The 26,998-nt window shown below is 49.6% G+C and overlaps 1 protein-coding gene across 1 annotated transcript; it reads left to right on the top strand.

Annotated features, from left to right (window-relative positions):
* Window positions 1-3,260: 3,260 nt before the first annotated feature.
* Window positions 3,261-19,120, top strand: IRF4 (interferon regulatory factor 4). Its single transcript, XM_074576067.1, has 9 exons — window positions 3,261-3,333; window positions 4,967-5,261; window positions 5,775-5,961; window positions 6,757-6,845; window positions 7,402-7,543; window positions 9,320-9,427; window positions 10,756-11,109; window positions 15,164-15,276; window positions 17,258-19,120. The coding sequence occupies exons 2-9, from the start codon at window positions 5,058-5,060 to the stop codon at window positions 17,399-17,401; spliced, it is 1,341 nt and encodes a 446-aa protein (XP_074432168.1). The 5' UTR covers window positions 3,261-3,333; window positions 4,967-5,057; the 3' UTR covers window positions 17,402-19,120.
* Window positions 19,121-26,998: the final 7,878 nt, after the last annotated feature.

The following is a 26,998-nucleotide window of genomic DNA, read 5'->3' on the forward strand; positions in this document are numbered from 1 at the left end:
GGTCCCTTCCAACCCAAACTATTCGATGATTTAGGGGCTTAATCTACTTCTGAAAACGCATTTGCTAATGGCATTTGTCAAGGGCTTCAACACAAGCTTTTGCTGGGTTCCTGAAGAGCCCTGGTCAGGTTTTTCACCCGAGACTAGAGCTGGACCGCTGGGGAAGGACCTGACTCCCTGCCGCGCTCCTGCTCACCGGTGGGTCTGCTCTGGGCTGCAGTGAGTGCAGTGGGGGCCCAACCTTTACTGTCCACCACCACCGGCCATCACAAGCCCATTCCCACCAGAGCGGCAGGCAGACGGTCGGCCAGAGCAACCAGTGCAGCCCCCTCAGCCCAGGCAGGAGCAGCGCGAGGGAGCGGGTGCCCCTCGCTTGCCCTCGGCAGGTTCCTCTTCTGCCCGGAGGAACTCCCCCTGCGCCAGTGCCTGAGGGGATTTCGTGGCACCGGGCTGAGCCCCTGAATGAGTGGCCATCCTCAAAGGGCCTCTGCTGCCAGCCATATTGCCTCCGGCATATTTCCGACAGGTCCCTCTGGCTTAGAGACTGGGTTCGCCTGCTGTTTTTTTAGGGAGAGGGGAGAGCCTTTGCACTCAGGAGAGCAAGAGCAAGGGCAGCCTCCTGAGCGTAAGAGCATTTAATGCTTGTGCCCTTTGGCCGAGCACTGGACCTTTCCGTAGGGACCCATTTCAGCGAGCTGCCAGCAGCTGGCCTGAGCTGGCGTCTCTCTTTGCTTTTCTGCCTTGGGTGCAATTCCCAGGTGACTCAGCTGGGACTTCAGAGGGGTTCGGTGAAAGCAGAAGCCCAGCTTTCTATGCTCTGAGGGCTTGTGAGCGACTGTTGAGAAGAAACAGTCACTTTTCCTGGCATGCCTTTAGTCAGTGTGACCTTAAGAGTGTGAAAACCAGGGGGCCCAGTGGCGACTGCCGTGGTTATACAGCAGCAAGAGCATGTTCACAGGACGACTTCAACTGGTCACTGGCACAGAAAACTTCCATGAAGCTAGTGGGGCTTTTTGGGTAAGGTTTGAAAGGTCAGGCACTCACAACTGCGTGGAAATCACTAGAAAAAGATAAACAGGCTTGAGGTTCTGTAAGCGGTCAGGTCACCGGCAATGCAGGTTAGGGAGGAATCGTCTCTTCACATATGCAGAATACACCAAATCAAAGTTTACTGGCACGCTGCTGCAGCATTTAATGCAGACACCACAGTTGGTGTCTGTGGTGTAATATATAATAATGTGGTGTAATAATAAAAGAAAAATTTATCAGATTTTTCTATTGTACAGACCGTAACAGTAGTCCTACATTTCTTTTCGCCATCTTAAATGGAAATGGCTGGCTTCCAGAAACCCCGAGTAACGAAGTCAGCAAAGCTAATGAGATTAGCGTGTCTTACTCATGAGAAGACTTATTTGCAAAGGCCAAGTGTGCATGTAGGGGGGTCTGGCTTTACGCATCCCCTCGCAAATTTAGGCAACCAGAGAGGGTTTTCTAATAGAATTCTTGCTGCACAAATACAGCAACCAACCACCCAGCCAGGTAATTTCCCACATATGTACTGTCTGAATGTGTAACTCGTCTACGTCTCTATCTATACATGGATTTCTTTGGACAAGAACAACTATTTTTTTTTTTCCAAAATATTCTCCAGTATTTGAGAAAGATGTTTTGGTTTTTTTTCCCCTGAAGGGTTTGACCTAATGCAGATCAAATCTGCATGTTTCATGCTGGCCCAGAATTTGCTGTCTTAAAAGCTGCAAAAGAGAAAAGGCATTAGAAGTGTTCATTTTATAGTGATATATTTCAAGATGGTTTTATGCTTAAGTTGGCGCCCTGAGTACCACACAGTCTTGCCCCTAGGAATCGAAATTGGATTTTTAGAAAGCCTTTCAGACGCCTTTTGGTAAAGCTGTGGTTGCTCCTCTTGATTTATCATGGCAGTCACCTCCAATCTCAAAGACGTATTTTAATGTTTTGAAGGTGCCTTAACTCGTGACTGAAAAGATTTTGGACGGGGACTGCCAACTCTTTTTTTAGAGGATGGATGGTGTGTTACAAAGCCGATATCTAAAAACGCCTGCACTTCTCGCTTCTCCCTCAAAACGTGGCGATAATTACATTTAAATTTCAGAAGATGGCGTTGAAGATTTGCAATTAATATCCTAAACTCTGCGTGTTACCCTCTGCACCGGCGGCCTGCCAGCACAGCGCGCGATGACTAGTTTTTTGATCTGATACGTTACAGCAGAAAGGATGTGGAGATGTGTTGGAGACGTTAGAACAACAACAAGAAAGTGCCGTGGCATGAAACACGTGTTTGAAACCCAAAAGGCGGTAAGAAAGACTTTCATGCGAGCCTGGACCTCGCTCCTTCGTACTCCCCCCCCGGCTCCCACCACGTTAGGGCAGGGGACTTTGCGAGTGGGTTCCCCACCGCCCAGCCCCGGCTCCGCCGCCGGTACTTAAAGACGGGCTTTCCCGGGGCAGCATCCCCTGGGCTCGGCGGGGCGGGAGCCGCTCCCGGCCGGGGCTGGCGGCTGCCCCCAGCTCCGGCTGCTGCCGCCCCGTCGGGGCTCGTTGCCTGCGGGTCCCGGCGCCGCTGCTGCCCCCAACCTTGTCCCCCATTTCACACCTTACGGGCTGCTGCCCCCTGGGGAGACAGCCCAAGTCCCAAACCCGACGGCGAGCCCTCGCCTCGGAAGAGGGAATTTCACATCCCCCGCTCCGCGATGCCGGCTCGGCGGCCCGGGCAAAGCCGGGCTGGGTCGCAGGGGGTGCGGACAGCGGGTACCGGCCCCTGACGCGGCGTGGGTCCGTGGGTGGGTGGGCGGGCGGATGCCCCCGCCGTCTCCCCGAGCCGCCCGGGGGGCCCGGCCGGCGCCGTCTAGCACGTTTCTGGTGGGTGTAGCTATATGGGTCTTTTACAGTAAAAGCCGCCCGGCTACCATAGGTAGGAGTTTCCCCATGCTATTTATGTATATGTCTGTCTGTATAGATTTTTAAAAAAAACCAACGCGGACGCAGAGAGGGCGCCGGGCTGCGCGCCCCCCCCCTCCCCCCCGCCCCGCGGCGTGTGTTTACCAGCAATGGGGATGTGTCACTCCCTCAGATGTTTTCCAGCTCGCAAAGTCCCCGCTCCCCTCCGTCGGCTCCACCTCCGGGCCGGGGACCGCCTCTCCCCCCCCCCCCCCCCCGCCCCCCCTCGCCCGGGCACGACGCCCTCCATCATATAAAGAAACTTCCCGGTGCCGCCGGCCCAGTCGCGGTGCGCGCCGTCTCAGCAGCCGCCCCGGCAGCCGGCGGCCCCTGCCCGCTCCCAGCGCCGCGACAGAGGTAAGCGACGGCGGCCCCGGAGACCCCTTTCCCCCCGGCCCCGGCTCGCCCCCCGCCCCGCCGAGCCGCCGCAGCGCTCCGCCCGCCCCGCCCCGGGCACAGCAGCCCCGCCGCCGGACCCGACGGGCCGGGGAGGGAGACGGGGGTAGGGGGTGCGGACGCCTCGGCTGTGACCCATCTGGGCTTCTCCAGGTGCTGTCGGCACCATGAGCCAGCCGTTTGGCCTTTTTTTTTTTTTTTTCTTTTTTAAATTTTTTTTTTCTCCCCTGATTTAAAGCAAAAAGAATAATACCCGCCCCATTATCTGCTCCCGAGGTGAAGGCGCCCACCGGCCCCCGGTGCTGCCGGTTCCCTGTGCCCCGGGGGAGGGTCGCGGGAACAGGTTGGGGGGATGCACTTCATACTCCGTCTAAGAGGGGGAAAGGACTTTTTGGGGGTTTTTGCACGGGAAGGACTTTCTGGGGGTTTTGTGCAGGCATCAGCGGGCCAGTCGCGGGGGAGCCGCGGCCCCAGCCAGCCCCCTAGGCACATTGCACCCAGGGGAGAAGGTGGGGGACCGGGTTTGGTGTCTGGGGGGATGCTGCCGTCTGAGGAGGGGTGTAAGGGGTGACAGGGCTGCCCGTCTGCCCACAGTAGTGTGCACCCGTCCGGCAAGGGGTCTCTGAAGGTCTCCCTGTGTGTAGAGGCAAAGACTCTGAGTGAAGAATCACTGTATCACTTAGCACAACGAGGCGGGAAAAAGCCACCAGACCAAGCTTTGGGGCATTGAAGCACTTTTTAGATCGGGGAGACAAACCTGATACTGGGTCCCCATCACTCGTGTTGGTGTCGTCACGTTAGGACCTTAGCAGCAGGTGCCCGTCGCTGCAGAGCCACGTTGCTCACAGTCCATGCGTGCACCTCTGCGTGTGGCTAGGGCTCTGCGTGGCTGGCTGCAAGTTCCCGCATCTCTGGGGACAGTGCCCTTGTGCCAGGTTCCATAGGTTGCTGTCTTGCCACTTTTAGGTGTTTGCAATGTATAGATTTGAATGTTACTATGTACGCACGTTGGGAGCAGTTGGAGGGGTAGATATGTATAGGACATCATGTGTTCAAATGTGTCTTGCTTTAGTGAGCTTGTGAAAACTACTTTGGTGTTACAGTTAGATGCCGTATAAATCATGACTGCATGTGAAGCCTTCCAAATTGTGTGCATGTGCCTAACATTACATATGTGCACGGTCATATGCAAATACATTTTAATGTAATTTTTTCTTTTTTTTGGTTAAGAAGTAAAACCCCAGTTGAAGTCTGAGCAGGACAAGGGCTTCGTGCCTTGAGTCACTTGCAATGAGAATTTCAACAACCCGTGTGCGTTCATGCAAAACAGTGTCGGGACGGGGGGAAGTCTGTCAAAGTCTGCAGCATGAGCGGTGCCTGGGGAGGGCCACAGGGGGCTGTGCCTCGTTTCCTGAGGCTCTGTACCGTGTTTCCCGGGCTCCCTGGGGCCCCCCCTGCACGCCGTAGCTGCCGTTCGGCATGATACATGTGGCAGCGGGGACTGCTGGTGGGGCTCTACGCAGGGACTTCAGCTGGTGCCTGACCTGTGGGTTTTCCTATCCCCCCATCCCGCCCCTCTCCCCCTCCTCCGCAGCCCCCCAGAGAGCCGGTGCTTGGGTGTGTGCAGAGAAGTGGGCTCGGTGAGACACCCCAAAACCCCCCGCCTGACCCCCGACACGAGTGGCATGAACTTGGAGCCAGGCGAGTGCGGGATGAACTCGGTGAGCTGCGGCAACGGGAAACTCCGCCAGTGGCTGATTGACCAGATAGACAGTGGCAAGTACCCAGGGCTGGTGTGGGAGAATGACGAGAAGAGCATCTTCCGCATCCCTTGGAAGCACGCCGGCAAGCAGGACTACAACCGCGAGGAGGATGCTGCCCTCTTCAAGGTAGGGCTCAGCCCGCGGTCGGGGTTGTGGGACACAGATGGGGCAGGGGGGATGCCCGGAGGCTCTGCAGTGGCCCCTCGCCGTCCTGACCTTGCCACCTGCCTCTGCAGGATGGCCCTGCTGGGTGCCCATTGCCGCCGGCTGCCTGCTTGGTGGCCCTGGCTGTGCCCCAGTGTCCCCTGTGTTTGCGGGATGAGACAGCCCGCCCTTTCGCACTTCTCTGTGTGGAGCTAAATGCTTGTGGGACTGGAGCACGTCTGTTTCCACATTCGTCTTGGATCATTTTCTCCCTTTCCTTGTGTCTGATAAACTGTTTTTCCTACCTTACCATGCTGTTTTTTTGTCAGCGTCGATCTGTAGGGAGTAGATTCATGCACATATGAGCACACAGATATATGCTGTTTCAAGCATTGTGGACTTGTACCTTGTAGTTGATTCTTTTCCTTTTTTTTTTCTTTTTTTTTTTTCTTTTTTTTTTTTTCTTGTTCTTTTGATTATCTGAAATGTTTCTAGGCCTGGGCTCTTTTTAAAGGAAAGTTCAGAGAGGGCATTGATAAACCAGATCCCCCTACCTGGAAGACAAGATTAAGGTGCGCTTTGAACAAGAGCAATGACTTTGAAGAACTGGTGGAGAGAAGCCAGCTGGACATCTCAGATCCCTATAAAGTGTACAGAATAGTGCCAGAAGGAGCGAAGAAAGGTAAAGCATCTCAAATTCGCTGTGTAACAGCGTGTGAATATGCCTCATTGTAAGCACATGAGGACTGAAGCGTGCTTTTCTGGACTGGCCACACAGTCTTTTTAAGTCTTTTAAGGAGCCAAAATACAGGGCTCAAGTGCAGCTTGTTCTGATGACTTAAGAGGCTGGGTCTGCAGGAGGCTTGCTGGCGTTCGAGCCGCGGTGTTGAAAGGGAGCCCTTGCAGAAGATGCAGACAGGCACCCTGCACATCGCGGGAGGAATCGCTCTTTTAGCTGGAGCCTCCCTGCCTGTTCTGTGTAGCGAGAGCCAAGCACGTGGCTCGAGGGACGGGCAAAAAAAAATAAAAAAAATTGCTTGCTGGATCTAGATTTTGAATACAGGGAAGAGCAGAAGTGTTTTGAGCAGGACAGCAGGTAACTGCTGCGGGGGGAAGAGCCGGGGGTGAGGGATGCCCAGCCTGCAGCCTCCTTGGCAGAAGCTGGGGGCAGACCCTGCTCTCCAAGAAACCCGTGGTGCCAGGGGGGAGGCAAAGGCTTGGCAGGGTCTGGGGACAGCATCGTGGCACACGGGGTACGGCTGGGCAGCACTTCCCTGGGGACGTCTGGGGAGAGACTGCCTCCTGGAGCTGCCTGCAAGGGAGAGCTGGGAATCCTGCCCTAAACAGGCGCTGGAGGGCATTTTAGTCCTCTGCTTGTTCAAAGGCAGGTTGTACGGGTTTGTCTTCAGTGTGCCATTTTGAGATTTCCCTAAGATGTGGTTGACATCATTTATTTTCATCCCTGTGGTGAACATAGGTGCAAAACAGATCAGCATGGAGGAGCAACCGTTAATGATGAACCATCCCTTTCCAATAACGTCTCCTTACACTTCACTACCATCTCAGGTATGACGTTAGTTGTGCTTTTCTTCTGGTGCTTGTACCTGGAGCAGCATCATTTCTGCGCTGCCTCTGTCTTTGCTGGCGTGGCTCTCCAGTTCTCTCTGGGAAGAAACTTTATTATGAAAACTGAGAAATCGAGAAGCAGCTTTTCTAATGTCACATGAGGCCACAGGGCGGTTGATTTCCCTTGGTGTCGTTTATCCCTGAGTAATAGCTCTTTGCTGTTGGGCCATAGATATTAGCGCGCTGCCATTCTCTTGATGCCAGAATGTGAGCACCCAACGAAGCCTTGCTCTTCCAAGCAGACATTTACCAGCGCTGCTTGGACTGCCTTTTGTTATTCCACCCCGCTTATTATTTACACCAGTGGTGAGAAGTTCATTTGAAAGCCTCATTGGTGGTGGTGGCAAAGTGCCATTCGCGTAGCCTGGGCAATGCTTAGACCTCCGCCAGCTTTGGCAGAGGAAATCAAGGAGCTGGAATGCGAAACGTTGGTGCAACACAGAGCATTAGCTGTGACAGCTGCCGAGTAAAAGCATATCTCGTTGAATTGCATTAGGTACCAAACTACATGGTGCCCCACGAACGGAACTGGAGGGAGTTTGCCCCAGAGCAGCCGCATCCTGACATCCCCTACCAGTGCCCCAGCGTCCCCTTCGCAGCTCGCAGTCATCACTGGCAAGGGCCCGGCTGTGAAAATGGTAAGATGCTGCCGTTTAGGGTTGCTGGCTGAGGCTGGTCACCTAGGAAGACCGCAGATTTCAGGGTTTTTTCATTCTTGGCTTTCATTGGAATCAGCAGAAGGGGCTGGAGAGGAGTGCTGGGCTCCCTTCAAAGACAGCCCGTGGCAAGAGCCTTTGTCCTAGCTCTTGCTTTCGCTGCCATCATACGTGCGGTGTGTGGGCTGTGGAAGTCCTCTGAGTTGATCACAAGTTAGCCCCCAAAAGTCCTCAGCTGTCTCAAAAGCCCTGAGCAATAAAAAAGCAACCAACCACCCCCCCAAAAACTCAAACGGGAATATGTGTTGTTTAGCTTTGCTTTCTGATTTTGGACCTTTTGAGGCACACATCAGTGAGGTTTTTCCCTCCAGCCTTGTGGATTAGAATGGCATTATTCTCCCGAGAGGAAAGCTGAAATTATTACTTTATTTTAGTGCTGTGGCAATGGGACAACTTGTCATGGATTGAGTCTCTCTTGGGGCTGGTACAGCAGAAACAGAATAAAGGGATGTTCCCTTCCCCGAAGATCTCACAGTACCAGAGCCTAACATAATCACGGCTTCCCAAGCACTGCATCCTTAGGAAAAAGCCTGAATTGTGAAAATGGGCAATGGTGAAGCCTGCAGGGGATAAAATATAAGAGAAAGGGAACTGTGTGCCGTAGACCCTTGCAGGATAACTCACCTGAGGACGTAGGCATTTGCTTCGTGAGGAGAAGCAGCTGGTTCAGAAGGGCAGGAAAGGATGGGAAGGGAGGAAGGACTTCTTAGAGCAGATATTACATTGTCAGAGGACAGTTCTCTAGAGGTTTTGGTGCAGAGAAATAAGCTTCTGTTTCTTTGGGTCTGCTAAAAAGTAAATGCTTAGTGGTGCACTGCAACTTTTGCTGGTAGTATATCAGAATTATTAGGGAAAGTCCTTTGCTTCTAGTTGAGCTAATAAAAAAATCAAGGTAGCAAGCTGAATGAACCCTGCCCTGAAGTGTGTCCTCTGCGGTAGTTAAACACACGTTTGGGCGCTTTGCTGAATTTGGAGACAGTTGTTAGTGGCTGGTATTGGGTTTCTCGTTGGGGTCTAAGATGCGGGCGTTTTGTATCTGCATCGCTCCAGCTCCTGATCGTGGTGGGTTCTGCCGTTGGGAAAGGTAGCGTGCGCTTGTCTGCAAGTCACTTGCATCATCCCCTGGAGACTTTCACTGACATTAAGAAACAAAGGAAATCATAAATTGCCTGTGTTATAATCCACTTACTGATAGGCATCTCTTGGAACAGTCTAATAGTACTCCTGGTAATAAAACCCTAGTAATCTCCTGCTCCACTACGTTCTTTACCTGCTTTTTAAACAGTGTTAATTCCAGCTTTATTGTTTTACCTGTCTGTAGTAAAATTCCCTATACTGAGTGGATTATTTTGTGCAGGCAACTTTTAAGAGCACTATAGTCTAGTTTAAAATGTTAATTATTTCTGTAATAGAATAACACCTTAGGTAAGGAAAAAGTACTAGGGGGAAAACTGAAATGCCAGGGGAGTATTTCATGCAGACCCAGATGAAAATACATCCCAAATAACATCTGGAGAGATTGGTAGAGTTAGCATACCTGGAAAAATTGAGAAAGAAGACCTTTTTAAGAAGAAGGGGGGAAGAAAGAGAGTTCCTGTTGGGGCCCAGAAAAACTTGCTTTTGCATCGCTGTGATCTCTGCCCGAGCTTTTCTTTTAGGTTTTAGGCAGCTGGCACTGACTTTTGTTTGTGAAAACAGGTTGTCAGGTGACAGGAACCTTTTATGCTTGTGCCCCTCCTGAGTCCCAGACTCCTGGCATCCCGATTGAGCCAAGCATAAGGTCTGGTGAAGCCCTCGCCCTGTCAGGTAAGGTCCGTAACCCCCCGGGCTTTTTGGGGAGCTTGACAAGAGACTCCCACCTCTGACTTGCCCTGGCATTGTCTCTCCTTTCTGATGTAAAGGAAAAAGAAGAAAAAAAAAAAGAAAGAAACCTCTTTAATAAATGAATTTGGTATATGGGCTTAAGCTTCTGTTTTCCAGGATACTTACGCACTTGTAGCCCCACCTCCGAGGGATGGAGGTGGTTAAAGTTAATGGAAGTGCTTTGCTGGATCACAGTTTTAGTGCTGGGTTGCTTTGGTGAGCCACCAAATCAGGCCTTCCCAGGGGAGGCTGGAAATTTTGGGGTTGTCTCAGTGACTTTTAGCTCAGATTTTCATTTGGGAGGAGCCTCCACAAAAGCTGGTGTTATCTGTGCTCCTGCTGGTGCCATCTGGTTTGCTCTGCTTCACTATTCCTGGTGGAAAAAAAGACATTTGGGAAAGAAAAGGGAAGTTATTTCAGCCAGGTTTGCGGATGCCCAAATGCTGGGGGACTTTCTGAGCGACTCTGGGAAAAGGTGTGGGAATGTGCTTTTCTCAGAAGTAAGGGATAAACCTGTAACGTGACGCTCGGTGGGTTTCTGGAGCAGGATCGCTCTCCTGAATCAGGGTCTGTATGTATGTATATATGTATGTGTGTGTGTTTGTATATATATATATATATAAACCTATATTATATACCCACACATGTATTTTTTTTACACACACACATATATATGTATATATATTCAGTGCTGTGTGAGTTCTTAGGGGTCAGACGAGTTGGTCCAATGGCCATTTGAAAGTAAGGCTGGGGGTTTCAGGTGCAGCCCCGTTGGAGCTGGAGCCAGCAGTCGCTTCTCTTCAGGCAGCCGAGTGCAAGTTCGCAGGGCCCCCGTGCAGAAGCCTCTTTTATGCAAAATCTGGGGAGAAACACAGCTACTTCCTGATTAAATCTGAGGAAGTGTGCTGCGCTGGTGGGTTTAATTGTGATGTGAACTTGGAAAATGTGACAAACAACAACTTTCTGTGTGCAGACTTTTCCTTTTAAACAGAAGCGTGAAGTTTGCGGGACGTTAGTTCCTACCAAATTCCCACATCAGTAGCCCTCATAATAAAATGAGAGCGTATTAATGCTACTGTGCCCCAAAAGTTTTAGTATTTATAGTCTTTAGATGATTTTTGCTAATGTGAGCCTGTCTTCTGGGTGGTGGTGACAACTAGGCTCAGAAATCTCATGCAAACTTGTCTCTTGGCCTTAGTACAGATCTGAAACATAAACCATTTGTACTAATGTATCACAGTGATTCTTTTTTTTTGTTTGCCCCCCTGTAGATTGTCGGCTCCACATCTGCTTATATTACCGTGAAATACTGGTAAAGGAGGTGACGACTTCCAGTCCTGAAGGTTGTAGGATATCCCATGGCCAAAGTTACGAGGTCAGCAGCCTGGAGCAAGTTATCTTCCCTTATCCAGAGGATAATGGCCAGAGGAAGAACATAGAAAAACTACTGAACCACCTGGAACGAGGAGTAATACTGTGGATGGCACCTGATGGCCTCTACGCTAAGAGACTTTGCCAAAGCAGGATCTACTGGGATGGGCCTCTGGCGCTCTGCAGTGACCGACCCAACAAGCTGGAGCGGGACCAAACATGCAAGCTCTTTGATACTCAGCAGTTTTTAGCAGGTAATTCCCACTATGGTTTTGACATTGTTTCCGCAGATGTCACCCGGTCGCTCCCCACATCAGCTTTACGGGAGTGCTCTTTTCATATTACCTGACAAGTTACAGTAAGAATTACCCCTCGCTCCTTCTTGTGGGCAAGCCCTGTCAAGGGGTAGTTAACTCCTGAATAATCCTGTCTAATTCTGCTCTCAGTGCACATTCAATGCCCCTACACAAACCAGCAGGAGTGAACCGATGCTCGGCTGGTGACTCCCCAAACCTCACATCTCTTTCAGAAGCGTAAGGAGGCACCTAACAAAATAGTCTTTCCACGTATTGAGGGACAGAGGAAAGTGGATCCTGATCTTGGATCTGCTGGTGTAGATCCTGGGCAGGTCTGTGGTTTGCACTCGTGCTGCTCTCAACCTGACCCAGAGTGAGCCTGAGATCTTGCTCAGAGTATACAAATATCAGCATGGATTTCAGTAGAAAGCCTTATTTTCAGTCTGTGCCAGTGTTTAAAAGATATCTGGTGGTGTGAAAAGGATTTCACAAATTCTGGAGTTTTCAGATGGCTCCAAGCATGGAAGTACATTATCTCTCCAGAGGAATGTGGGAAAGTCTCATTTTGCACAGGGCCATTAGGAGCATCAGTAACAGAGAGGGCCAAGGCACGCTTCAGGATGGTTCCTTCTCCTGCTAGCCCATGGAGAGAAGAGGCAAAGCCTCAACCCCGCTTCCCAGCACTCTCTGAGCAGTTAGAGGTAGGAAAGCAATCCCACCCAGAGAAACTGGTGGGAGCCGGTCATTGCCGCAGAGGACAACTTGGGCGGCAGGAATACGTTGTCCTCTTTTTTTTGAGGTGTGTGGCATTGCAACAGGTGAACAGAGTGCCTATGGTTTGGTGTGTTTTCCTGTTAGAACAGGGCATTAGCACTGGCCTGAGTCTCTTAGGAGGATAATGCCTTGCAAAATTAAAAAAACCCAACCACTAAACCCAAACCAACAGCTTTAGCCTACTTTATATTCCAAGTTTGATGCACCATCCTAGCAAAATGGTCAAGCAAGAAATGCATTTGAAGAGAGAAATCTCATATGGATGTGAAAATCGACAGTTAGAAAGGGGAATTTGAGGTCAGGGTATTGGCTTGGGCTTCAATCACATGCTAATTTAAAGATGTATAACTCTGCCTCTGATGATGGTTTTGGAAATCCCTTTCCCTTTTCTCGGGTGGTTTTTTAGATGTATTCTGGGTTCTTCCAAACGGTTGACAGGACATCTCTTTTTAGACACTTAACCCCAAAGATAAGCTCAAGCAATAGTTATTTTTTCCCCCCTCCTAAATTACTTATGCACCAATGCCTGCGCAAACCCAAGCATGTGGTTGAAGTCATCGTCTGTGGTGTGTGCAAAGTGAGTTTTTGCATGTGTTGCTGCTCTGCTGGGTTTGTAAGTGACTTGCCCATGTGTGTATCACATCTGCATGTTAATTGAATGTACTGAAATCCCAGAGCGCAGGCAAGCTTGGGGATTCCCCCTTTAGGAAACCAGGGCTTCCTTGGGGAGAGAAGCAGGAAACCTCTACCAGGAGAGGAAATACTGAACAGCAAAGGAAGGGGCAGAAGCAGGACTAGTGTGGACCACAGCTATTAGGGTGCTGTTGAGGAGCTGGACCCTGCAATGCAACTGCGCTGGAGTATTGAGGCCCGTGTTGAGCAGCCTGTACTGTTGAGAAGGCTGAAAGGGCAATAAATCAGAAACCAGGTGGATGGTCTCTGGGGAGCACTGCATAATCAATGCAGTAAACTGGGCTGGGTGGAGAGTAAGGGGATAGAGGGAGACTTTGGGAGCGTGAGGGCGGCAGCCAGAGGAGGGTTGGCTTGGCAGAAAGGCGGGGAGGCTGGAGCCGGAGTAGCAGGAGATGGGGAAGGTTTGGGGAGGCACAGGGGGACCCCTGCAGCCCAGGAGGAAGCGCTTGGGCCTGGAAAGGGAGATGGAATGAGTGGAGGGGTTTGGAGAAGCGTGAGGCTGACCTCCATCCCTGGTTATCCTGCTGGTGGGAAAGAAAAGGCTTTCTTCTCCAGGTCCATGCCATGGGCTGCTGTGTGGTGCTCCCACAGGTATTCAGGATTTGGAGAATTGCTGAGGCCAAGTAAAACTGGGGGGAAAGAGGAAGGGGGCAGAAGTTCCCCATTAGCAGCATGGCGTTGGACTGGCCTTGGGTGGATTGTCCTTCCCAGTCCTGTGGCAGCAAGGAGGGAAGCGCAGAGGGTCCTATGGAAAAATCTCTCTTCTATCCTGGCATACCTCCAAAAAGTTCACAGTGCTTTTAGGGGATTTTGGGGGGAGCCTCTGGGGAGAACTATTCTTTACTGTGTTTTAAGCGAGTGATCTGTTGTTTTACCCTTATAACTGACCCTCCCAATAAGACCAGTAGTCCCAAGCCAGGGCTGGGATGCTATTGTGGTAGCCAGCGAATTCATGTCTTGGTCTGAAAAGCTTGCGATTAGAGTAGAAATGGCAACTGTGTATTTGGGAAAAGGTGCATTTGTCGTGCCAAGTTTGGAGACTCTCCTTTCCCTGTATAGCAGGGGGTGCTTCGTTATAAGACATTGGTTTTAATATTAATTTCAACTTTATCGAGAAAGCATGAACACAATTATAAATGAAAATTAAATCTTTACCAATCAACTGTGTAGCAATACTGCATGTAATGCCGACTTGAACAAGGATATTGTATTAGACGGAATTTTCTCTTTTCTGGAAGGAAATGCAGTGTCTAAAACACAATGTAGTGATTTTAGTCCAAGCGGAAGTCTCTTATAAAGGCCTCCCCCGCTATCTTTCGTAGGGGACACTTTGTCTATTGGAATAATAGGCCAATAATTTGACCTGTTGACCTATTATTCCAATAATAGGTCAATAATTTGACCTTTTCCTTTTGTGCAAGGGTGTGGGTTAGTGAATAGAGTGCAGGAGCGCAGAAGACGCAGGCTCTTTTGCTGGCTCAGTGCATGGCTTAAATAAGGTCCTTCACCTTCCCGTGCCTCCCCGGCCCCCGCTAGGCACAGTGATGACAGTGGCTCCATGACTGTGTCTAGCTGAGGCTGAATTTCGTGCCTGGCAGGACTTTGAGTCTCTGGCTCTACTAAGCCATTGGTTTCAGTGCTGCTGTTTGGTGTCCGCTTGAGTGGGTCCTGGCTACTTCCAGTGTCTGCTCCAGCAGCTTCTGCTGTCGAGGCCCAATAGAAATACTAATTGGAAAACATCCCAGTTTGTGCATATGAAATGACTTGTGAGGCAAGGCAAACAGAAAAATTGCAGTGTTATAACTAGCTCCCCCTAATCCGTGGGAACGTCTCCAAACTCAGTTTCTCTTCCTTACCTCTTGTCCGTTTCCTGACCTCTCTCATCCTCCCCTGGAGTTACTTCATCTTCTCCCACTGTGCTCCATGGTCCTCTGTTGGGAGCTCAGCCATCCACAAAGTCTTTCTTGCTGGCCTGCACTGGTTTTGGCTGGGACAGAGTTAATTTTCTTCTTAGCAGCTGATGTGGTGCTGTGTTTTGGATCTGTGATCGAAACAGTGCTGATAACACAGGGATGTTTTAGCTATTGCTGAACAGTGCTTGCACGGCGTCAAGGCTTTCTCCATTTCTCACTCTGCCCCCACAGTGAGTAGGCTGGGGTGGACAAGAGGTGGGAAGGGGACACGGCCAGGACAGCTCACCCAAGTTGACCAAAGGGATATTCTCTACCGTATGACCTCATGGTCAGCAGTAAAACTTGGGGGGGGGGAATTTGCCAGAGGTTGCTGTTGCCTGGGGACTGGCTGGGCATTGGTCAGCTGGTGGTGAACGGTTGCTTTTTGCACCACTTGTTTTCCTTTGTTTTGTTTTGTGTTTTTTTTTTTTCTTTTTACCTATTAAACTGTCTTTATCTCAGCCCAAAAGTTTTCTCACTTATGCCCTTCCGATTTTCTCCCCCATCGCAGTGGCGGGAGCGAGCAAGCGGCTGTGTGGTTCTTCCCTGCCTGCCAGGGTTAACCCACAGCATGCTCCTTTCTCTCTTCCCAGAGCTGCAAGCCTTTGCTCACCATGGACGCCCGCTGCCGAGATACCAGGTCGCTCTGTGCTTTGGGGAGGAATTTCCAGATCCGCAGAGGCAGAGGAAACTAATTACAGCCCATGTAAGTAGGACTTCTGCCTTACCTAAAAGAAACATACTCCTTGGAGGATATCAATCTGCCAGTCAGGCTTTTCTACCTCGCGTAGGCTGTGAGGGAGGTAATAAATGCTTGAAAATGCAGCACTATCCAGACCACGGGTTGATCCAGATCTGCCAAGGACTGACTGGCAGCCATCAGTAGGGCAGAGCACCTGATTTCCCACTCTGTAGAGCATCAGTGGTCTCTTGCAAATCCCTTCAAAACCTAAAGCTGAAAGGTACCCTGGAAGAGCTGGGCTGTGTTGTTATTGCCAGCCCAGTTGCGCAGCTCCTTGGGCTTCCAGGCTGGTGCAGGACGTGGTGCTTTCGCCATGGCTGCACCTGGGGGTGATCCAGAATCCCAGCCTGCGTCTCAGGGACCTCAGCCCTTAATGGGATGCAGGGGCTGCCTGTGCAGCTTCGGGGTTAAGGTAGCTGGCAAGCTCATGGGCTGACTGACCACAGTTCGCACACACTCAAAGCTAGTGTTTCGGGATGCTATCTGAGAGAGGGTGATGACAGAGACTGAGACCAGGTACTTTCTAAATTGGCTGTATTGGCCCGTAAAACCACAAGAGAGGTGATAATGCACACATTAGTGGCAGGCCTTAGCTTATTGCATCCTTGGGAAGAAAACTGGTGTCTCTCTTAATTTTTCAAAAGCCCCTTCAGTAGTAGCATGGGTCCCAATTCAACCTTTTGTCATAAGCTGTGTCCGCTGCTCAGCTCCCTGGCTTTTGTACTGCCACACCGCTGCTTAGCGAGTCTCTGGGGTGGGAGGTTGGAAGCTCACGAATCCATCCCAAGTTATCCATCCCTCCTTCCTTGTATCCCTTCTCCAATGCCTTTCTCCATCACCTGTCCTATCAGCTTTTTGGTGAGCCTGTACCTCCTGCTCTTTCCAGAGCTTTGTTTCCCCCTCACCAGTTGCTCCTCAACTTCTTGGGTTCTCCTGGCTCTTGGGCTGGTGAGGCTCCACCATGCCAACAAACAGCTATGCCCCAGGAGGTATCAGGCTCACCTACCCTGCTGCCTTCTTGTCTCCCCCATGGTGGGACGCGAGGTGCTCAGCTGCCTCTGAATGCTGATGAGAGGAAGAGAAGGGGGATCTGTGGGGCTGCTCCAAGGCAGCGATCCCTTCTGGCTCTCTCCCTTCCCAGAGGCGGGACGCACAGACAGCTTATTTTTCCTCCAAAATGGTGCCCGTGTCTTAACATAGAGGAGCTGGCTGACCAGCAGGAGAGGGTTGTGGAGAAGGGGTGTTCAACCTTGTCTGTCCCCCGAGAGTAAGCAGAGCTTCAGGTGTTCTCAGTGCGCAACTTGAATATCTGCAGTCAGAACCCAAAGCCCTGAGGAGGAACGGTGGTTTCTGAAGAGACAGAAGTGAAGGCAGCCTTAAATCATACAAATCCCTCGTAGTGGTTGAACAGATTTCTCATCAGAGCTCGAATGAACAGAAACAAGAGTAACATTGGTGTTAGATTGAAGTCTAATTTCGAACACAGTCCTTTGGCGGCGTATCTCAGTCTACCTGAGGGCTCCAGCATTTCAAGATAAGTCCTCAAAGTATTATGCAACGCAGACGAGACTTTCGGCACTTTGCGTGTGCATTTGAACATGCTGAGTGGCCGCGGCCATGCCTGGCCTGTAGACGTTGCTCAGACCCAGGGGCTGGCTGAGGGCCTGCAATTGCTAATACATCATTTGTCTCACTGGTACGGGCCCTTCTAAGCAAAGGCTGTGGAGGTAAAGGAGTGTGTGCAGTTGGCAAGGCACTTGGCAGCAGAACGGGCAAAGCCTAGCTTAAAACAGAGGTTAGTGAGACCACTGAACTCGTTTTCCCATTCTGGTAAGCAGAACTGTTTTGTCCTGCCTTGTTTTTAACTTAAACCCACCGTAAATAACTAAGATGAGGAGCATGAAATTGTGTCACATGTCTGATTAACATTTTGTCTGTTCCTAAGGTTGAACCAATGTTTGCCAGGCAGCTGTATTACTTTGCTCAACAAAACAGTGGACATCTTCTGAGAGGCTATGATTTACCAGAACTTGTGACTAGTCCAGAGGATTATCACAGATCCATTCGCCATTCCTCTATTCAAGAATAAGATCCTCAGAAAGAGTGTTTTTAAAGGCACTGTAAAGATTGTGCAGAGTGGAGGAGCGGATCTGGGTCGCAATTTGGAGATCCACATCACAGCTGGATGTGTTCAGGGGTTCAATGATAGGAAAGTGAACTAGGACAACCATATTGTATGATACAAATGACACGTCTTCAACGTTTGGATGCTACATCTCACATAGGGTTCCACTGTCGCTGAGAATAACTCAAAACTGACGAAATGATTGCTATGTTTACGTTTGCTTGATGTTCTCCTTGGGTTTTGAGGACTGATTCTTACCGAAGACTTAAATCCAGAGTTTACAGTGTTACATTTGCAGGGCTATTTATTTTGGATTACTGATCTCAGGGAAGGTACATAAATTTGCGGTGTTCCCAATTTGAAACTGTACCTACTATAGGTGGGTAGCAAACGTAAATGGTTAATAATACATGTAAGTTGTTATAAATTTAGATTCATAAGTGTGATGCCTATATTCTTGTATAGAATATTTCAGTGTATTTTTTAAAAACAATGCAATTCTTGAGAGACATATTTTTTTAATGCCTGACTGACATTTGTCCTGACAATGAATTTTGTTGCTGCCACTGTTGTTATTGGATTAGCCCCCATAATAGCAGTTTTTAAGCTGATGTGTTTATGGTACTGTGTTAAGAAAAGTGACCATTCAGCTGATATTACCTGTGGATTTAGTGGATTAACCGCTAAAATTCTAGAGTCCCGAAGAGCAGGTTTAAAAATAAATTGCATTTCTCTTATAATTGAAAGCCACTATGGTTTTTATATATATATATACAGACACACCTATATATATGTATGCATTAGAATTAAGCTGGCAGACCTTGAAAATAGCACATAAGTGGTCCTGCTATCCCTTTTTTGGTGTCACACGTGTGAGCCAGGTTAAAATAACTACCACCTCTTACTTGTCCATAGCCAGCCCTGCTCTCCGTGTGCACTCACAGCTTCCTTCCAGGGCTACAGGAATGAATGTGAAGGGAGACGTCAAGGAGAGCAGCATTTGGCCTCCCATATTAAGACAGTCAGGGAAATAACTTGGTTTAACGATCGTTTTCAAAAATTTTACAGAAGTATAATTTGATGCAATTTGCAGCTTTTAATGGTAGGGTGCTGTTATAAAGATGAAGAGGTCTGTTGGGTATGCGTGTCGGTGAAATTTCCTCGCTGGCGAGCAGACCGTGTCATCTTACTAGCTTTAACTCCAGAACGCGATCTCCCGATGTTTAACAGACATACTTTGCTTGAATTTCTAAATGAGGAAGAAAAAATGGTACTTGGTCTGGCAGCAGACTTGTGTTCTAGGGACTTTGAATTTATACATCTTAAAGATGCATACTCTTTTTGGGATATATTATCCCCCGTCTTCTCCACAGTGCCAAGCAGAATTAACACATCATTTTAACTTTTGTGTTCTTTGCTACTTGAAGTGTTTTTCCTGGCTTAAAGATTTTGATAGGGGAGACTTCTTTCTTAGACATTAAAAGCACTGCTCTAGGTGACTTTCAGAGCTTCTGCATATGCTTTTGGCCTGTGCGTACATTTTACTGAAAGGGACTTTTGTGTTCAAACTGAACTGGTACGATACAAATATTTTACGTGTTTTTCCCTTTTTTTCTAGTAGTCGTTGCTTCATATGCTCATTGCTTCAGCTCACATCTTAGAATAAAGTCCTTATTCGCTACCAACTCGATTCGTATGTGTTGTTTTCAGTAGCGGGGCAAATCTAATGCTTGCGGTTCTGCACTGTGAACCTGGGGCAGCACTGCTGGCCAAGTCTATGGGGAACTGTGTTCTAAGCCAAAAGTGCAGGCAAAGGTCAAAAGGTAAGGATTTCTTTCTTGTGAAAAGATCTGCGATACTAGCTACGGTTAGTAGAAACAGGGAAAACAGGGAGGTTGCCCTTTGGCTGAGGGTTTCCCAGGCCGTGGACGATGCAGCAGAGCCCTGCAGCTGGGGATCTGGTGCTGCCACGCACCTGAGGGCTCTGCTCCCCTCCCTCTGTGGCTTTCAGGGGCTGGGGACCAGACTGGTGTCCCCCCGGCCCAGCCCAGCACCTGGGGACTCTCTGACCTGCTGCTTGCTGGGCTGGTTGCTGGGGCTGGAGGTGGTGGTTACTGGTGGCTGGAGAGTGCTTTCAAGGAAGAAAAGCTGGGAAAGGGTGAAAAGGAGGATGACAAGCGAGCTAATATAGTGAAGTTAAGAACAGGAGTGGATTTCAGCGGGCAGCCCCTGTTTACTGGAAATCAGCGTCCCGAGAAGGGTCCTTGGGTGCAGTAGCTTACGGACAGAGAAAGGTGTGAAAAGTAGTTATGAGATTTGTGAACTGTGAAGATGGGGGGGGAGGGGGCATTTCCTCTTTATGTGGAGGCTCCCGTTGGCTATCGAAAGGTACATTATCATTGTTGTCTTTGGAATGAGGTTTTACTTATTTTCCTTGAAGGAAGATTTAAAGTCAGCGGCTGCGAAGAGGGAGGGAGAAGAGCCCCATCTGCGTTCTGGCCAAACACAACTTACTTATTCTGAATGCAGAGAGATGCAGGTGAAAGACTTACTTTAACCAAGCAAAGAGGCTGAGATATTTCTCTTGGAGGGATGGGGCGGGGGAAAGAGTGGAAGGAAAATAAAGCTGTTGATTCGTACCATAAGTTATTTTGCATATGAGGACTTTAAAGCTGCATTTGACTTTTTCTGACCGTCTCTTACTGTTCAAAATAACTGATGGATACATAAAGTGGAAAAAAAAACCAAACAAGAAAAAACCCTGAAAACATTTTCTCCTTTTAGTATCTTTTTTACAGTCACTACGTGAAAGCATTTGAAGTACTTCCTACTTCTGTTAACTTCTGTTTATAGTTTCTGAGGTCTACTTCCTTCCTGTTATGATTTCGGCGTTATAAATGACATGTTTTACTCCCGTCAACACTGAAGGCATTGCTGTTGTTTTTTCAGATGATTTCAGTGTGTGATTTGTGTCAGTATTGGTTTCTCTGATTTTAATACGGCCACACATACAATTGTTTCTTGAAAGGGTTTTTGTGCCAGAGCTCTGCGGCTGAAGTACCTATATTCAAAATTTGTTTCTGCTACGTGGTTTTGCCTGCTGCTGTGAACTGTATTAGCCTTAAAGGGATTGTAGGTTAACCAGAAACGAGGAGATGTATTTTAAGCTGAAATACAGTGTAACAGGGTTTGTGGAAAAAACACAGGATTCACGTGAAAACCCCCGTGGCCTTTCAGACGGGCATATGTATGCTGTTTACATCAGCGTTTGTCAGCAGCGTGGAGGTGGGGAAACACCACCCTCGGCAGAGAGCTTTCAGGAAAAAGTAAAGCATTTTCTCTTACACGCTTTGAGATCATTGTCTGTGTATACATGCAGAAAGGCAGAGGGAGGGAAAGAGAGAGAGAGTACTTACCAAAAAAAAAAAAAAAAGAAAAGAAAAAAGCGAGTAGTTCGAAACAATCGTAATATCTCCTTTCCCAGGCAGAACTATATGTCAAGTTTAGCTGAACTCAGATGGCAAGATTTTAAAGATTGCCAGGGTGTTTTTTATCTGCACTCTTATCTGGCTAGTAGGAGGCTGAGAGTTATTTATTTGTGATCAAGTGCCTGCGAGTTTGGTCGGCTCCGAAGAGAAGTCGACAGGCCCCTGTGACTGGGAGCAGTTGGGAAGGAGCTGGTGTGCAGCCCATTCAGTTGCTTAGCTTTCGAGCGTGTCGCCAGGCACGCGCATCCTCTTTGCATCCCAGCGGGGTGCTTACGTCCGCTGCCCCCCACAACCAGCTCCACCGCCAGCTGCCCAAATGCCTGCAAAATGCTCAGTGCCTTGACCGCAATGAAGTGACTGTCAAGGAGGAGCCAACTGAGGTGTCTCGAAATAACACTCCTTGAACTATAGCCACCGAATAACTGATGAACACGCTGACTGGATGGGTTGCCATTGCCCTTTTGGCAAGGGGCAAGAGGGTAGGGCGGTCACCTGTGTTCCAGTAGGAGCTGAAAAACAGGCCAGATGCCTGGGCTTGGGTTTGTTTTCCCACTTTGCGCTGGCAGAGTCTGCCCTGAAAGCTGATGTCTGAGTGGCTCCGCAAGGGGTGGTGTTTCGCAAAAAGGCAATAGTCAAGAAAGGGTAGAGCTCAGTCCGTATTTTTTAGCTCTTAAATAGGAGTAGCTTCATGGCCTGGGAAGCAATGGAGATGAAACGCAGGACTTCATGTTGCAAATGCATTTTTATTGTTTCTGCAGTGCTGGCGCAGCGCGGCTGCCTGGCACAGCTCTGCGGGCCAGCTGGCAGTCTCCAGCTACGGTGCTGCTGATGGAGGCCAGACACGGGCCTGTGTGCTGGGCACTTCCCTGAAATCAGTCTCCCAGGCTTCGGCTATCATTTCCTGCTCCCTTCAAAAGACAGGTCATGAATTATGCACAAATTCTGCCTCTTAAGCTAACAGGACAGATTTAGGTGGCTTCTTTTCACAAACCGCAGGTCCTCCATATTCCCGGGAAGTGGTTTCATCTTTGACCCTTGGGCTTGCTCTGTTTTGGTTTCAAGACTGGCTTCTGCATTCTGGCTCTGAAAAGCCAAAAACTTGTGGATTCCGGTTGGCCTGGCTGCTCGCCCCAGCTTTTAATCCCTTTCCTGGCCAGGCATGTCCATGTAGTATCAATGAAACCACCTACCAGAGGAAGCTCTGTGAATGTCCACGTGAACGTGGTGAGGTTAGAGCAGACACTTGCTTCTTAGTAGATGAAATAGGCTTGCCAGGCTCTCTCAGCTGTGTCACTACTAGTGCAACGTGCGCATCACCATGTGCATGAAACGCGTTCCATCGCATCCTTACCACGTTGTCCGCCTTGCTCCTTCTCACTTCCTTTCTGAAGAGCAGATGTTTAAATCTGGATCAGGCCGCTAGAGGCATGCCCTGATTTCTTCAGGTCTGCAAGATGCAGAATCTCTCTCTGAGCCGGCGGTGGCTGGTGCAGCACGGGCAGAGGTCAGACACTTTCAGGGTGGAGCACTTCTGGTGTTTGTCTCCAAAATGCATTAGCCTGTCTCTGTCCATACATAAGTCCTACTCATGTATCAGGGGACTGTTTATCTCATGGAGTCTTATGCCTTCTCCTCCTGGTCTAATACAGGTACCAGCCTTGGTACACGGTCATGAAGAAATTTCCTTCTTTACTGGTGGTTGCAGCCATCTAGTAATGTGCATTGCTAAATACCTTGTTGTGGGTCTAGCTAACACTTTTGGCTCTCTCTTGGGTCCTCCCTCAATCTTCCTCTACATTGACAGCAAGATCTAAAGGCAGGCAGTGCTGCTTACTATTTGTGCAGTGCCAAGCATGATGGGGCACCACCTTTGAAGGTGAGCCTCTAGGCAACACCACAATTCCTATTAATTGTGAGTAGGATGTTCTTGGGTCTTGCCAGTTCTGATTCTTACCCTAGAAACCATAAAGTGCTCGGCAGAATATAATCGTGGCAATCATTTATGCTAGGCTTTCCCATAGGAAGCTGGTGTGCAGCTTATTTCAGCCTGAGCCACCACATTCAAATTACTTGTTCTTAAGGAGGTGATTGAATCAATTGTTTCTCACGCTCCTGTTACAGTCATTCATAATTCTCTCGCAGAAGCGAAGGCTGAGCATTTCCAGTTTCTAGCACAGAGCATCTAGCTTCAGATCAAATCGCTTTTAGAGCTAGATGCCCTGCCTTTTTCCTTTCAGACTTCTCCTGGGTTTCATGATTTTTATATCCTCAGAAACCGAAGTTATGGGTCAGGTCTAGTTACATCTCCAATAACTCATTTTCATTTCCTCTTTTCACACATGATCAAGAGGTTTAGTCTTCGTGACTGTCCCCTCCCACAGAAAAAACCCATGCGAGGAGTAGCGAGAGAGAAAAGACTTCAAAAACAGGGTGAGTGACCTCATCATGTATCTACTGTAGAGACGTCAGTCTCCAAGAAATAGGAAAGGTCAGAGCTGTTTAGAGCAAGGGGTTTTTCACAACACTGATGAAAAACCCAGGCCGGGTCTGAAGAATTCATGCTATTCTCATCCCTTTCCTATCTCATCTTTTCCCCAAATCTTTGGAGACCCTCCACCCAGAGGAGTTGCTACTGTGTGATTTTTAACATAGGTTACCATCCTGAAGCACTGGTCACGGTAGCTTTCAACCAGGCTTGGACTTTCCAAAAGAAAAACGGTGAACCAAACGACAGACATTTGCATGGAAAGAGTGCAAAATCTTTTTTCCCTTTTAAATGAAACACATTTTTTTCTTCCAGAGCTTCTCCCACCAAATATATTACCAAATCCTGGAAGTTTTCATTGCACCACCTTAACAATTTCATTATTCAGACTAATTAGGCCAGATGGCCACTGGGCTTTGCACAGCGGATGGGGGAAGAGGTGGACAAGCCTCCTCCATGGTGGGGTGGCAGGAAGGTGGAGGAGCCAGGAGCCGTGGGAATTGGTGGGGGTTTGCCTGATGTCCCTGGGCACAGATGCAGGTCACCCATACCCACACATGAGGCGGGCGCCGGCCTGAAGGGTGACTCTGAAGTCTCACTTTCCTTTAAAACCGTCACTCTACAAATAAAATGGCTTACCTACAATCCCCACACAGATACAGGCACCGTTTAAATATAGCAAGCATTGATGTCTATCTGTAAATTACAAGGAAATAAATAAATCGAGGTGACATAAACCGCAAAAAGGAAGTTTGAAATCAGCCCGGAGCTGCGATAGGTCGGCTCCTGCCGAGGGACCCCGCTGAACCTTCACCATCCACTGCTGCAGTGACACGGCCGCCGAACACAACCCGCCCGTCCCGGCTCCCCGGCACGCATACCCACGTGCCGCCGCTGGCCCCGGGGATCGGGCCCATGTCTGGCGGTCTAGATAGACCTGTGCCGTGGGGGCACCCGCCCACCCACGCAAAAGCCGATGGCGCCCCAGGCACCCGGGATCCTTGCCGCAGGGAGGGGACGGCACGGCGTTTTCTGGAAACCGATGAGCTCATTTCTGGGAGGCGGCAGCGGTGGGCGCTTCAGCGTGCGGGGGGGTGCGAAGAGGATTAATGCAGGAAGCTGGGGGAAAAGGTTTTCTTTCTTTTTTTTTTTTTTTTTTTTTTCTATCTGAAGCACAGTTTCTATGCTGCTTACCATCCCACAGCCTGCTAGGTGCAGGTATTTGGCAGGGTTATGTGGCTCAGCTTAATTTATTTTTATGAAGGCTGATTTTTTATTATTTTTTTTTCTTTGCAAAGTTTATATTACAGCCAGAATCATTAAGTAAAACAGGAAAGTTTTGTTTGCATGTGTGCATGCAGCTAGCAAGCCACCCTCACCCCTCTAAAATGACGTTTTACACATTTGGCCGTGTTCATTCCCACATGAATGAGGAAACGGGTGATAACGATGCCCTAGAAATTTTATGAAAATAGTGGGCTGGGGAGAGGGGAGGAAGAAAGGTCAAGTGAGCACGTGCGAATGGGTGTCTGCTGCAGGCTCTTGACTCGTATCAGGCACTTAATTTTTTAGACTCCACCTGGGGAGGAGTATCTGTAGATGCCTTCTGCCTTACTGAACCCCGGAGACTGCACTGTAGGACACGCGCAGTGTGTTGTGCTGCTCCGAAATTCCGTCCTTCCTGCAAGGTCTCATGGAAAACAAATCGCACACTCCAAAGGCCCCAACAAACCCATTTCTCCTCCTTCCACATGCTTGGTGCTCACAGGACGAAGACTGTAGCTCTGGTACCAACAAACCCTTCCCCTGGCCATCAGCAATGGGGAGGCGGGCTCGACTTCTGGCGGGGGAAGGTGAGCATTTGTGTGCAGCCTCCCCTTCCAGCCTCTCCTTCCAGCCTCTCCAGAACACCCCTGCGGATGGGCTGGTACTGAAATTAGTCTGGCAGGATGCGAGGATTCTCAGCGTTGCTCTTTACCAGACTGGTCAAATTTCGTCTTCCCCTCACAAAATTCTCCTTCTTCAGAGGGATGACGCAGAGCAGGGTGGCTGCAGGCACGGACCCGGAGGTCGCAAGGAGCAAGCGTGCAGGACAGCTGGTTGAGGACAGTTCAGTTGCCAGGTTTAGCGGGGGATCATTAGGGCCATTTCCTAGGTGCTGCTAAGGTGAATTAGCCTTGCCTTTCACAAGGGAAGGGGCCAGCAGGCCTGGAGTGGAGAAGTGGGTTTTGGCCAGGAGGAGAAGTCGGCTATTTCTCAGAAATAAGGCGGCACTGCGGACGTGGGAAGCAGGGAAGGCACGAAAAAAAAAATAATCGATGCATAGCGACAGCTCTCCCCCCTGCCGTCTTCCCCGCGCCAAAAAAAAAAAAAGAAGAGAGAGGCTAAAACTGGCTGGAAAAAGATGGGGGCAGGTATGAGCTGCTGCTTGTGGCTGCCCAGGGAAGGTTTTGGGGGCGAAATGGGAGCCGCGATGGGGTCAGGAGGAGGTCTGCAAGGGGTGAGGGAGGGCCACCATAAGGGAGCAGGCCAGGAGCACCTGAACACCACCCCAGGGGACAGGGATTGAAAGGGCTCCCCAAGGGGCAGCGGTGGCCTTGGCCATGGGGGAAGGCGGCAGCGGGGCTGCTAAGTGGAGGTGTAAGTGGAGGGTGACAGCGAGTTTGAGGAATACGACGCAGCGGGTCATGCTTAGAATAGGGGAGGAAGCTCGGGGAAGATGTTGGAGGGAGGGAAGGGGCAGAAGAAGGCACGGCAAGAGGGATATTGCAGCCACTGGTGCTCTGGCAAGCAGGAGGAAGGGAGACCAGCGACGAGGAAGAGGATGGAGGATGGTGATGGTCAGAAATAAGGAGCTGGTTGTGTTTAGAGGAGTCAGTGCTGTGTGGCTAGGTCTAGAGGAGCTGGAGGAGAGGGTGATTGGAGGGCCTTGCAAGGAGGCTTTCAGCCACACAGGGAGAATGGGAAAAGCGGATCTTAAACTGGGATAGAACTAACTGGAATGGACCCAGTACTACAGAGAGAGAAAAGTAGGAGACTCAAAGCTGTTGGAGAGGTCCTGAAGAAACTTAGCTGTGCAGAGGGGCAAGGGGAGGCTGAAAACAGCAGTGAAGCCACGGCCAGTGATAAGGTCAAGGTCACAGCAAGGCCAGGCAGAGAGACAAGAAGATGATGCTGAGGGATAGAAGAAAGTGGCCATAGAGAAGGAACTGAGAGCCCAGAGATCAGATAAGGAGCAGTGCATAGCCTGAAGAATGTTTTTAAGAGGAGCGAAAGTTAACAAGTGGTCCTAATGTGGTGAAGCCTTAGTGAAAGTGGGATGTTGAATAATTCCTCGGTTCCTCAACAAAGTCAAGCGAAGCTTCCTTGGCTTCAGGTGAGCATCTCCCCACAGCCACCCACGTACCCACATGCTCCTGCTCCTGCCCAGTTCTCCCCAGCTCCATGTTTGGAGGGAAAAAGCAAAAGGTATTTTTGAACAAAGACAGCAATTCCTGCTCAGGCACCAGGGGAATCTTGTCAAGACTGCAAAGGGTTTAACGGGTCAGGAAGGCTGATTTTATGTAGTGAATAGTTCAATTAACCATT

Source organism: Larus michahellis, chromosome 2, assembly GCF_964199755.1.
Source record: "Larus michahellis chromosome 2, bLarMic1.1, whole genome shotgun sequence".
In the NCBI taxonomy this organism is placed as follows: domain Eukaryota; kingdom Metazoa; phylum Chordata; class Aves; order Charadriiformes; family Laridae; genus Larus; species Larus michahellis.

What these genes read in the sequence shown, in the direction of transcription:
- IRF4 (XM_074576067.1), top strand. Translation starts at nt 5,058, where the DNA reads ATGAACTTGGAGCCAGGCGAGTGCGGGATGAACTCGGTGAGCTGCGGC. An exon ending in AGGATGCTGCCCTCTTCAAG is followed by an intron (nt 5,262 to 5,774) that starts GTAGGGCTCAGC and finishes AAATGTTTCTAG; the next exon opens with GCCTGGGCTCTTTTTAAAGG. An exon ending in TACTCAGCAGTTTTTAGCAG is followed by an intron (nt 11,110 to 15,163) that starts GTAATTCCCACT and finishes CTCTCTTCCCAG; the next exon opens with AGCTGCAAGCCTTTGCTCAC.